Source organism: Camelus bactrianus, chromosome 21, assembly GCF_048773025.1.
Source record: "Camelus bactrianus isolate YW-2024 breed Bactrian camel chromosome 21, ASM4877302v1, whole genome shotgun sequence".
In the NCBI taxonomy this organism is placed as follows: Eukaryota; Metazoa; Chordata; class Mammalia; order Artiodactyla; family Camelidae; genus Camelus; species Camelus bactrianus.
In genome coordinates, this window is record NC_133559.1 from 26,103,119 (window position 1) to 26,117,167 (window position 14,049).

Here is a 14,049-nt window from a genome sequence, read left to right on the forward strand (position 1 = left end):
AGAGGTTACAATGATTCCTCAAACATCTCAGAAGCAGGACAGTGTAGCAATTAAGAGCAGAGTTACGAACCATGTGACCTTAGGCAAGTAAACCAACCTCTTTAAGTCTCAGTTCCTTCATCTGTAAAATAGGATATTAATAACACCTACATCTCATAGGATTATTCTGAAGGTTAAGTGGAATAATATGTCTAATACATGTAGTGTGGTTACCGGCATACAATAAGTGGTCAAAATATGTTAACTGACATTATTATTATTACCTTAAAATTTTAGCAAAGGTTGCAAGCTAGGGTCATTCTTCATACTCTCAGATAACACTTTGAATCAATTCACCTAACAAATATTAATTGGACCTTCAAGTAAATAAAAATAGGCCCATGGTTGGAGCAGAGCGAACACGTGATGAGGGGAAAATTGGCATTAGATGATACGGTGAGGGGTCCTGCAAGACATGTTAAGGGTTTTAAAATTTTATCCTAAGTGCTATGGGAAATCATTAAAGGGTTTTAAGCAAGGAAGTGACATGAGATCTGAGTTATAAATCTGGGGCGGAGACAGCAAAGGAAGTGAGGAATCTAGTTTGCAATTGTTCTGTAGAATCCTGACCAAGAGAAGATGATTGTTTACAGTAGTGATGGTTATGCAAAAGGTGTGACAGTGGTGATAATGAAAAGCAGATGAATTTGGATTATTTTGAACATAAGAAACAGAATTTCTATGTTAGAAGATGAGAGAGGGAGAAGACCGATACGACACATAGACCTAGGAATAACACACTTTACATAACATCCTGTTAAAAATACTCACCTAATGAACGTATAAAATTTTATATCAGGCAAAATTTTAAATAAAACCATGTAATTAATGCAATCATGCCGTTCTCACACAGAATTCAAACTTTAGCGAACACCAGCATTTATTAATATATACAGTGCAATCAGCAAAGACCTCATGAACTGAAAGGCAAAGAACCAAAATCACTTGCTTTCACTGTTGAGAGAATAGCTGATAATAATTCAATGAGAATTAAGAGGATGGCTCTATCACACAAAACCGACATCTTTGTTAACATTTTAAAAATATCTTTCTTTAATTATAACCACTTTTGATTACACACATATAGTATATACATAAGTATATGCATAAATGCACTCACATACACACACACCAAAAAAAAACCTTTATAGCACTTAAACAAGTCTAAGTACCTAGAATTTCACAGGTACTACATACAGATAAGGATATAAGACAGAGAGAAGGAAAAGAAGAAGAGAGAAGGAAAAGGGGTAGATAGAAAAGAGAGAACAAAGTGGGGAAAAGGAAGAGGGGGAGAAAAAAGAAAGAAGATAAGGAGAGAGGAAGAGATGATGATGATGGTTTTAGTAGATGAATGACCTCTTGTTCTGAAAGGGCTGTTGATCTGCAAACAGGTGGATTTGCCTATATGCTTGTTGGCATCATGACATTGAGCTCACAGGAGCTAAATAAGGCATGTAAGAAAGGGGTGAATAAGAGAGCCAGGAGACTCTTACAACAGTTACTGTTTATGTCAAGACCTGCTTGTCCCAAGGGACCCATTTTCACATAATCTATAATTATCTCTTCGCTTTAATCGCCTTGTCATTCCTGAGGCTCTCATGGGCACTGGAAGAGGAAAAGCTCATTAACTAAACCTTTTCTCCTCTCTCCAGCCACCCATGGCTTTTAATTGCTTGGTGCGTTATTATCCAGGAGTGCAACTGGGATCATTTTCATAAGAAAGGGAGGTAGAGAGGAGGAAGGGAGCCATGAGTCCCTGAGGTATGCACCACAGACAAACCTTTGCTTTCTCAATTATTTATGCCAGCTGAGGTTTTACAGGCTGAATAAATCCATAACTCAAGTTCATTCTGAGCAGTCAGATTCTCAAGGGGGAGTTGCCCACTTGCCTACACACAGTTGTGCAGTCCTCAAAGAATAACCAGAATGTAACAAGACATATGTCATCCAATTTATCACCTATCACCAAAGTGTTAACACAATGTTGATCATAGGCAACCCAGTGAAACAGGGAAGTATTTCACTACTACCAGCCAAACAGATGGAGGGAAGCACAATAATCTTTCTGGTGCTAAGGGCAGTGGAATCAATGGGACAGTAGTATCCCAGAATGAGTTAGCCTATTACAAGCATAAAGATCCAAATATTCAATTTTTAAAATACGTAGTATGTGAAACATACTCTTGATGCCTCAGAGTCTTAAACAGATTTGTTAAAAACAGGTTGCTAACAATGTGAAGCTTTGAATAAATAACTAAATGGAATTATATACCATCTGATTTTACAAATCACTTACAATAAAACCATATATGTTGTAGCTTCTTCTCCAATTACACTTCTTTCAGGAAAATTTTAGAGTATGTGTAATTTATGTGCAAGTGACTGGCTCTTATGCTTTTATTTCAGTTCATATATTCACCAAAAGTAAGCATAAAATTATCACTTTCATTCTAGTTTGTTATTCTTACAGTCTATCCTTTTATAATCAGAACTAGAGAGCAAACAATGAAAAAATATTTTTAAAATATTCTCAAAATCTATTATGGTTAAAAATTTTAACTTTATAAGTCAATGATGAAAGCATCTCGTTAAAATTCTACACGCTTTTGTGTCTGACCACAGCAGTGACCTCTGGTATTTTCTGCCAAAACAGTTCATTTGTCTCACAGAACAACTAATCAATTCCAGAGCCCATCAATCATTTTAGCTGTATACTGGTCGGGGCTTGCTTAGAGTAGGTCCAGATGGCTGACTGTGTAAGTGGGATTAATAAAATTCTGATAGATTACATAGTATCAAACTGCAAACTATAACAGAGAAGATCAAAGCCTATTGCAGGGTGGGCTGGAAACTGTACATGTTTCATTTGTTGTATTTTTAAATCTTGCCCTAATTTCTCAATTTATGTGCCAACTTCTAGGTAAAATCTTTTCAGTTATACAAGTCACTAAAAGTGATTCCTTGTTAAGTGAGTCGGTATATGTAGTGCAGGACCATTTGACTCTTTGCAAAGCCATATACTTAATAATCAGAGCTTTTTCTGCCAGTCTGCAGTTTAAAGGAAACACTACTGATCGCAAGACTAGAGTAACTATGAGTTACAAGATTGTACTCTCTTGTTTCTATAGTTCCAAACACAGACCTAATAATAGCATTGGCTCTCCCCTCTCGGTTTTCCATTTTCTTCTGCAAAAGGGAGCAGTTTGTACCTAATCCCACAGATAGGTGTTTACATGTGATTGTAGCTCTTACCATCAGCCCTGTGCCCTGGGTCTCCCCTGTGGGGACTCTATGCTTAGTAACAGTAATAAAACTAACAGTTACAAAGTAACTTATTTTGTGCCACATACTGTTCTAGGATGCCTGTGTATGTATATTCATATAATCTACATAAATAGCATATGAGAAAGGTATTATAATTATCCCCATTTTATAGATAAGTAACTTGTCCAAGGTCACAAAACTAGTAAGAGGTGGAACCAGCATTTGAATTCAGGCAGTTTGGCTTCATAAATTTTTTAAACTTAATTAGCCTCACCTTATATCCTCTCCATTGTACTACAGAACAATTAACTAGATTCAGAATGGGAAACTGGTGTCAAGGCTCTGGAATATTAACACAGAGATCTGTACCTATGACATTATATTCTCACTTTCTGTGACAGAGTAGAAGTAAAGGTCAGAACCAAAACAGTAAGGGAGCAAGCTCAGAAATGGCCCCAGTGGCCCATGGCTCAGAGACATTTACAATAAAACTAAAAGGGGACCTTAACTTATTACCCATGATGCACATTAGTCAGGAAAGCTGCCACAACAATGGCGCCCAAGCCTTAGCAAATGGGTTCATTAGATACTGATTTTTCTAATCTTCAAAAATGTGAAAAAAATTAGATGTTTATCCAAAACAGACCTTTAAAATACATTTTTACGTTCTTTTTTAAAACAATGGCTCCACAGAAGAAAACTTTTCCTTTCATCCAAGTTTACCATTTGATGTTTCTAAAACTATAAAATCTACTGTCACTTTTACCTCAGTTGAACATAATTCTGCCAAGAAACTGCAGTTAACCTCAATGAAAGCACAATTTTCTCTTGAAAAAGTCAAACACCAGATACCACATTTCACCAAAGTACAAGCAAAATTTGACTACATAAAATTCAACAAATAGCCTGTCTTCATTGTTGCAACTGCATTCTTATACTTAAGAAACAGCAGGGACCACAACATGTGGTCCTTCACTGGAATAACATTTCGGTATACAATAATTTTCATCCTGATCTAGTTTGCTATACTGGAATCCTGTTACATTATAGAATGAATTCTCTAATATAAGAATATGACTAGTTACTATGATTTCTGATCTGCTGTAGTAGTAATAAAATTACTGTTTGTAACAGTTAAAAGACTCTCAGTAGCTCTCTCACGTTCATGTTCCATACTGTTGCATATCTTAACAATATGTTCCAGAATGAAAAGATTTAGATCTTATCATAAGAAGAGTAATATAAGACTTCGATGACTTAATGAAATAAGGCCAAGATTAACTAGTTTTGCCAATAGCAGAGGTTTATATTTCACTCAATTAACCAATAAGATTTACTAAACATATTCACATGTAATGTCCAAAATACCAAAAACACTATTCAAAAAGAAGCAGCTGAGAAGCACAAATATTCATGCTTTGTCTCATTGTAGATTCATAATAAATGTACGTTGAGTTGAATTAAAATCTCTACTTTATGAAAATAAACCTATACTGTTTTGTTATTGTTTTCATGATCAGAATTCTAAATACTGATTTAACTCAAAGTCTCTTCTTTAGGAATTGGGTAGAGGATAAGCAAGTAGGTTAACTCTTCCATTATAGTTTAATTCTATCCTTGGAATACTCCACTTACCCAGATAGCTACTCTCACATCTACTGGAGTCCATTTCATTTGCTTTCTGTTCTGCACAGCTACTGTGATCAGGCATGTCACTGGTATTCCAAAAGAAATTCCGTGTTATTTTGAAAAATACTAGAGTCCGGGTGCCCTTAAGGAAATCAGCACACAAAACAAAAATCACTACTATTTGTAGATAAGTGATTGATATTAGAAAGTTAAGTATAGTGATTTTTAAAAAGTAAAGAAACTATCTCAATTTATTTATCTAGCTAGGAAAGTGGCTTATATGTGTAAATTTTTTAATTTATTTATTTTTTAAGGAAAAGAGGTGAGAATAGGCCTATCACAGCAAAACCAAACCAGCAGCTCTCTGCTTCATGATAGGGCCTCTAGGCTGTGTGTGTGTCAGCAGTCACTAAACTACCAGCTCCTTGGGAGAAGCAGCTGTGGGTACCTCCTAAGCTCTGGGTACTTTTCTAGGTACCCACCTAGGTACCTAAGTTCTGGGAACTTCCTCAGATACCGAGAATACAGAGATGGATAAAATACAATCCTTGCCGTTAAAAAACTAAAAGTTGAGCAGAAAGGATCAATTTTTTAAAAATTATAATCCAATGTGGCATAATGTCATAAATGTTGTAACAAAAGTGTGAACAAAGACTATGGGAAAACAGAGAAGAAATGACTAACCTCCCCTCCTATGAGCTAGAAAAATTACTCTAAAGGTTACTGACTTGAACAGTTAAAAACTTTGATCAGTAAGGTTAAGGCTCTAAGATGCCATTTTTAGAAGACTCTTAAGTACAGAACATACAAATTAAGACCACCCAAAACATGTTCTGAACATGTAAGGGTTAAGGAAGAGAACAGGGGAGTTAAATTATGAAAATGTTTTTTAAACTGTGCTTCCTCAACGCTGCATGGGCTCCTCAGAGTTCTCAGAGTACCTCAAAGAGATCAGAGTGGCAAATGTATTCCAGGCCAGCAGTATTCTTCAAGGGTACCTTCATCCCCATCAAAATCTCCATCAGGCTTCTACTATCCCACCCCAAATAAACATTTCCTCTAAGTAAAAAGTGTGCTTGCTGTGCAAACAGACTCAAGACAGGAGCCCTAGTACGAACTGACTGACTGGTCATTAACTGGAAACTATGAGCATTTAAAGGTTTTGATTCACAGTAGTATCAATAAGTTTCCTTCTAGAATGCCACCTGGGAGTTCTTATCACTACTCCTTTATGTGGTGAAAAATGTAAGCAACTCTTCTGCAAAAAAGAATTACATAAATTTTTGATACAATTTCCTCTTCATTCTATAAAGATAGATGTTTCGCTTCAAATTAGTTGAACTCAATTTTCCCCTTGAAAATTAGAGCTCATTTATTTCATGTTAGTAATAAAAAGAAAGTTCAGATAACTCAGAAAGGGTAACAGAAACTCCTATTTCTTGTCTCTGATTGTAAAGTAACAATCTTAGAAGAATGTGTTATGTCGCTTTTAAGCAAGATAGATCCTTTCCCTGATTTACACAGTGTTGGAAAAAAATGATTATTCAAGAAATTTCATTTGCAATGCACAAAATTTAAGACCTTTGTTAAATAACAGGAAATGACCTTTTAAATTTTTTAAGTCGTGGTAAAAAATATGTAATATAAAATTTATCATCTTAACCATTTTAAGTGCATAGTTTAATATTATGTATATTCACCTTGTTGTACAACCAATATCCAGAACTTTCTCATATTGTACAACAGACACTCTATACCCATGTAATAATAACTCCCCATTTCCCACACCCTCCAGCTCCTGGCAACCATGCCTCTATGCATGTGACTACTCTTGATATCTCATATAAGTGGAATTATACAGTATTTACCCTTTTGGGACTGGCTTATTTCATTTAGCATAATGTCCTATAGGTTCATCCACGTTCTACCACGTGTCTGAATTCTCCATTTTAAGGCTGAATAACATTCTATTATATGTATACACCACATTTTGTGTATTCATTCATCCATCAATGAACACTTAGGTGTCTCCTACCTTTTGCTATTGTCAACAGTGCCACTGTGAACATGGGTGTACAAATATGTGTTGGAGATCCTGCTTTTAATTCTTTCGGATACAGAACCAGAAATATAATTGCTGGATCATATAGTAATTGTTTAATTTTCTGAGGAACTTCCACACTGTTACCCATAGTGTGCCATTTTACACTCCAAAATGATTTATAATTTGTAGCTGAAAAAACTTCAAAAATTAAAATATTTAAGAGAAATAATAATATTTTGAGGAAAACTAATAACAACAAAAATCCATAGCTTTAGACTGAGACACAAAACCTTGCCCTACCAACCACTGATGTGGGATAAAGTGCTATCTGGCACTGATTCAGACACTCACAGATTTTAAAGATTTTACACATAAAAATTTATTTCCTGCCATTTATTATCCTTCTAGAGATACCTCATATCAGTTTCATGTTAGGAAAAAGTTCTTCACAAATGGAGGTTTTCAAAATAAAAAAATACACACACACACACACACACGCATGTATATACCGCTGTGATTGAAGACCAGAAGACAATTCACCTGATGATTTCTTCGTGATACAGAGAACTAACAACTGGCCCACCAAAACCAGTATTTGCTTCTTTTCTTTTCTTCTCTGGTGACTGCAGAGGAAAAAAAAGGTGGAAAAAAAATACACACTGCTTTAATCCATGTGTCTTAAGCCAGTTACAAAATACTACTTTGTTAAGGAACACTGAACATTTGATGATCCACCATTTCTCTAAGGCCCTAGTGACAATTTTAGGATGGTAGCAGAAAGGCAAGTGGACTCCCAGTTCATCACAGCAGTAAAATGAACATCCTCTAGCAAGCTAAGATTATTCCTCTACTGCCTCCTGGAGCCACCCAAAAGCCATTCATTCCCCTGACTGATTCTAGATTATAAGATGTTAGCTATATTCAGTGTGGAAAATGTGGCCATTCAGTGTGGAAAAATGAAAAGAAAACATGAAATATAATACCAGACATGAATGTGATCAGGAAAATCATATCTAGCTTAACAAAATTAAAAGTTCCCAAGTAAGAAAGAAACTAAACTGTAATAAAAGTTAAAAAATTTTTTCTTCTGCAATGTCAACAGTTTCTAGGCCAGGGTACCCTACAAAAATAGAAACTCTGACTTGGAAAAAGATCCTGGAGGCAGCATACTCTGTTAGTTCTTAACACCATTAGAGGAACTAGTTTCAAGAAATGGTGGCAATTTTTGAGATAAGTCAGTTATCAATTTATGACATAAACAAAGGTATCGTATCATAAGCAACAACTACCAACATGATTAAATAATAAAAAAATATAAAGTACCCTTGTCTGACATTGGCAAAAAAGAAGCACAAAGTAAATGCCAGGTCCCTCTCTTCTCTGAGGTCCATTCTTAGAGAATAAGTGCTGCAAAGAATCTTTGGAATAGAGAATGTTTTTCCTTATACTAAAAAAAGGTACAATCCAAAGAAAGAACTTATTTGATTCAATCCAATTGCATTTTAAATACATAGTCCATTGTAGGGTAAAGTTGAAAAATACTTGCTGCTCAAGAGATGCTAAATGAACAACAAAACTGGAAATGAGAAAACTGGATACCAAAGGAAAAAAAGAATCAAATATAAAACGTCAGCACAGTTTCCTGAAAAAGAACTGACTCCAAGAAGATAACAGCAGAAAATCTAGGTGACCTTGCTTGGGTTTGCAATCACTTTTTAGAAACAACATCAAAACCATGATCCATGAAAGAAAGAAAAAAAAATGATGCTGGTCTTTATTAAAATTAAAAACATCTGCTCTGTGAGAGACAGTGTTAAAAGAGAATGAAATGACAAACCACATTCTGGGAAAAGCCTTTGCAAAACATGTATCTATTAAAGGACTGGTATTCAAAATATATTTTATAAAACTCTTAAAACTCAACAATAAGAAAACAATAGAAAGTTACAGGCAGTATCAATGATAAACATAGATGTAAAAATCCTCAAGAAAATATTAGCAAACCAAGTTCAACAAAACATTAAAAGGATAAACACCATGATTAAGTGGGATTTATTCTACGAATGCAAAGACAGTTCAATACCCACAAATCAATCAATGTGAGATACCACATTAACAAAATTAAGGATAAAGATCATATAATCATCTCAATAGATGCAGAAAGAGCATTTGACAAAATTCAATATCCACTCATGATAAAAACTCTGAACAAAGAGGGTACTTCAACATAATAAGGGTCATATCTAACAAGCCCATAACTAACATCATACTCAACAGTAAAAAGCTAAAAGCTTTACCTCTAAGCTCAGCAATGAGACAAGGATGCCCATTCTTATCACTTTTATTCAACATTGTATTGGAAGTTACATTGTACTGGAAGATGCTAGCCACAGCAATTACACAAGATAAAGAAATAAAAGGCATCCAAATTGCAAAGAAGGAAGTAAAATTATCTCCTTTCATAGACAACATGATCTTAAACATAGAAAACCCTAAAGACACACCCTCACAAAAAATAAAACTGTTAGAATAAATGAATCCAGAAAAGTTGCAGGATACAAAATTAACACAGCAAAACCATGTCATATCTGAGGCAGAAAATAAGTTTTCTAATATAAAAAAGTGAGGACTCCTACGGAAAAAAAATAGTGTGGGGAAAAGGGTTGCAATTTTAAATAAGATGGTCTGGGAGGGCCTCACTCAGTCAGTCATCTGAAAAGACATAAAGGAAGCAAAGAAGTGACTTTTAAAAATTATCTGGGGGAGATTGTCTCAGGTATAGGAAATAGCCAGTGCAAAGGTCCTGTGGTGAGGGTATGCTTAGAATGTTAGAGAAGTTACATATTCATATCCTTTGCTAGAAGATAATTAATGTAGTTTAGGGGGCAAAACTAGAGGCAAGAACACACAGTTTTTCACAAAACAATCATAATTTCTATGGGTGTCATTCACAGAAACTCTTCCAGTGAAATAGGCAATTGAGAAAAGATATCTGTGGTCTGCTTGGCAATTATTTACCACTAAAGTACATACTAGTAATTAGGAGTTATATGGTACTTTGGAAAGGGATAAGTATATTTCTTTTTACTTAGTAGACTTTATTTTTTAGAGTAGTTTTAGGTTTAAAGAAAAATGAGCAGGGGGAGGGAATAACTGAAGCAGTAGAGCCCATGCTTGGCATGCACAAGGTCCTGGGTTCAAGCCCCAGTACCTCTTTTAAAAATATATAAACAAATAAATCTAATTACCTCACACCTCCCCACTACCAAAAAAAAAAAAAAAAAAAAAGAAAAGAAAAAGGAAAAATGAGCAGAAAGTAGAGAGAGGAACTCTCTGGGGAGATATGCCCCTCTCCCCCAATTTTCCCCTATTAACATTTCCATTAGTGTGGTACATTTGTTACAATAGATGGGCCAATATTAATACATTGTTATTAGTTAAAAATCCATAGTTTATGTTAGGGCTCACTCTTTGACAAACGTATAATGACACGTGTCCACCATTACAATATCATTCAGGATAGTCTCACTGCCCTAAAATTCCTATGCTCCACTTATTCACCTCTCCCTCCCTCTGAAGCCTTGGCAACTGCTGATCTTTTTACTGTCTTCATAGTATTACCTTTTCTAGAAAATCATATAGTTGGAACCATACAGTATGTAATCTTTTCAGACTGGTTTCTTTCATTTAGCAATATGCATTTTAAGTTCCTCCTGTCTTTTCATGGTTTGATAGCTCATTTCTTTCTTTTAAAACTTATAATTGTTGTAAAAAAAAATCTACCATCTTCACTATTTTTACATATAAAGCTCAGTAATGTTAATTATATACTACCTCTCCTGGTTCAAAACACAAGATTTTTCTCCAGTCTTCACCATAAGAATGTGGTAGGGCTCTGGGAGTCAAAACCCATGAGAGTGGGGCCCTCCTAAAACTGAGCCCCTGGGAGTTTTTAACTCTTGATCTAGTCCATCCCCAGCCTCCAGCAATTCATCAATTACCATTTAAGCATTCCTACCAGTTTGTGGCTCAAGAAAGCAACTTTTGTTCCAAATAAGCAGATCTTGGGTATGCATCTATGTATTCACCTGCCACTGTTTTGAGAGTGGCCGTTTGCCCTGGGACCTCAAATTTCAGATGAATCCAAGAATAGTCCATGATCTTCAGTTTGGTAAGATTTTTGTTGTTGAGGATAGGAGAGATGATTTCTAAATCCTTTACGTGTCAGAGTTGAAACTGGAAGTTTAATTATCTTTTGAAGAGATTTTAAAATTAAAAAAAAATTGTTTTCTTATATTTACATTTACCCATATATTTAGCATTTTCAGCTGTCTTCATTCCTTTATGTAGGTTCAAATTTCCATCTCATGTACTTTTCCTTTTGCCTAAGAAAGTTCCTCTTACATTTATTGTAGTGCATGTCGGTCAGCAATGAATTACCTCTGCTTTTGTTTGTCTGAAAAGCGTTTATTTTATCCTCATTTTTAGTATTAAAATGAGTTCGCATAATATGAGCCACTTAAACACGTACAATTGAGTGGCATTTAATGCATTCAATGTTGTGCAACCACCACCTCTATATAGTTTCAAAATATTTTCATCATCCCAAAAGGAAACCTTGAACCCATTAAGCAGTAACTCTATTTCCTCTTCCTCCTAACCCTGGCAACCAACGATCTGCTTTCTATCTTTATGGATTTACTCATTCTGGATATCTCATATAAACGGAATCACACAATGTGATCTTTTGCGTCAGGCTTCTTTCATTTAGCATAATGTTTTTGAGGTTCAACTACATTAGAGCATATACCAGTACTTCACTTCTTTCTATGGTTGAGTAATACTCTATTACACACACACACACACACACACACACACATAAACACACCTTATATTATATAATATATATCCATTTATCAGTTGATGAACATTTGGTTTGTTTGTACTTTTTGGCTATTGTGCTGCTCTGAACATTTCTGTACAGCTACATGAGTACCTGTTTTCAATTATTTGGGGTATACACACATCTAGGAGCAGAATTGCTGAGTCATATGGTAATACTATGTTTAACTTTTTGAAGAACCACTCAACTATTTTCCACAGTACCTGCAACATTTTTCATTACCACCAGCAATGGAAAATGGTTCCAATTTTTTGACATCCTTGCCAACACTTGTTATTATCTGTCTTTATTATTATGGTATCCTAGTGTATATGAAGTGATACCATTGTGGGTTTGATCTGCATTTCCCTAATAATTAATATTTCATGTGATTATGGGCCATTCTTTTTGGAGAAATGGCTATCCAAGTCCTTTACCCATTTATTAGTCATCTCTCATTGTTGAGTTACAAGTTATTTATATATTCTGGATACTACATCTTTATCTTTATATGATTTGCAAATATTTTCTCCCTTTCTATAGAATGTCTTTTCACTTCTTTGACAGTATTTTTGAAGCAAAAAAGTTTTCAAATTGATGAAGTTACCATTTTTTCTTTGGTTGCTTGTGTTTTTGCTGTCATATCTAAGAATCCATGACCAAACCCAAAATTACTGAGACAAATCCCTATATTTACTTCAAATATAGTTCTAGTTCACATTTTTTAGGTCATTGATGCCTTTTGAGTTAATTTTTGCACATAGTGTGACATGAGGATACACCTTCATTCTTTTGTATGTGGATACCCAGTAGTCCCAGCATCATTTGTTTAAGAAGATAATTCTCCACTGAACAGTTTTGGCACCTTTATTGAAAATCAATGACCATAAATGTGAGGGTTTATTTCTGGACTCAGATCTGCTCCACTGGCTCATGTGCCTATCTTTATGCCAGTACAATACTGTTTTAATTACTGTAATTTTGTATTAAGTTTTGAAATTGTAGGTATGAAGTCTCCAATTTTGTTCTTTTTCAATATTGTTTTGACTATTTTGGGCCCTTTGTCATTTCATATGTATTTGAGAATCAGCTTTTCCATTTCTGCAAAAATGGCAGTTGGAATTTCGATAGACCGCATTGAACTTGTAAGTCACTTTAGGTGGTACAGCCATCTTAACAATATAAAATATTTCAATCTATGAACATGGGATATCTTTCCATTTATTTAGGTCTTCTTTGTTTCAGCAATGGTTTATGGTTTATAGTTTTCAGTGTAAAATCTTTCACCTCCTTGGTTAAAACTATTCCTGGGTATTTTATTCTTTTGTATGCCAGTGTAAAGGGAATTGTTTCCTTAGTTTCCATTTTGGGGTGTTCATTGCTGGTGTATACTACTAACACAACTACTTTTTGCATGTTGATTTCATATCTTGCAACTTTGCTGAATTTGTTTATTAACTCTAGTAGAGATTTTGAGTGGTTTCTTTAGATTTTCTATATTTAGGATCATGTTATCTGTGAACAGAGAGAGTTTTACTTCTTCCTTTCCAACTTGGATGCTGTTTACTTTCTTTTTCTCATCTAATTGCTCTGGCTAGAATTTACAGTACAAGGGGAAATCAGGCATCTTTGTCTTATTCTAGATCTTAAGGGGAAAGTTTTCTACCTTTTACCCTTGAGTGTAGTGTTACCTGTGGGTTTTTCATAAATGCCCATTATCATGGTAAGTAAATCACCTTCATTTCTGAAAGCTATTTTAACTGGTACAGAATTATAAGTTGATAGTTATTTCCTTTTGATGTTGCCCCTATTGATTTCAGACTTCTGAAGTCTGCTGCAGTCCCTACCTGTATCATGCCTTTTGTCTGGATGCTTATAAGATTTTCTCTTTTTCACTGGTTTTCAACAATTTGATTATGATGTGTCACGGTTTGGGTTTCTTCACATTTCTTCTGCTTGGCATTCACTGAGATCTTGTTCTATGGGTTTATGGCAATGATTCTCAATGAGGGGAGATTTTTTTGCCCCCCATTCTCCACTTGATTGTCACAAGTTGGTGGTCTATTTGGCATCTAGTGAGTAGAGGCCAGAATTATTGCTAAACATCCTCCAATGTACAGGACAGCCCACCACAACAAAGAATTACCCAGCCCCAAATGTCAATAATGCAAAGGCTGAAAAACTGGCG

The 14,049-nt window shown here is 35.0% G+C and overlaps 1 protein-coding gene across 1 annotated transcript in view; it reads right to left on the minus strand.

Annotated features, from left to right (window-relative positions):
* Positions 1-14,049, minus strand: part of ACBD6 (acyl-CoA binding domain containing 6) — a 158,832-nt gene that overhangs the window by 96,797 nt on the left and 47,986 nt on the right. The window contains exon 4 of the mRNA XM_010954927.3: positions 7,520-7,602. Coding sequence (XP_010953229.1) covers positions 7,520-7,602 — 83 coding nt within the window. The remainder of the gene's footprint in view (positions 1-7,519; positions 7,603-14,049) is intronic.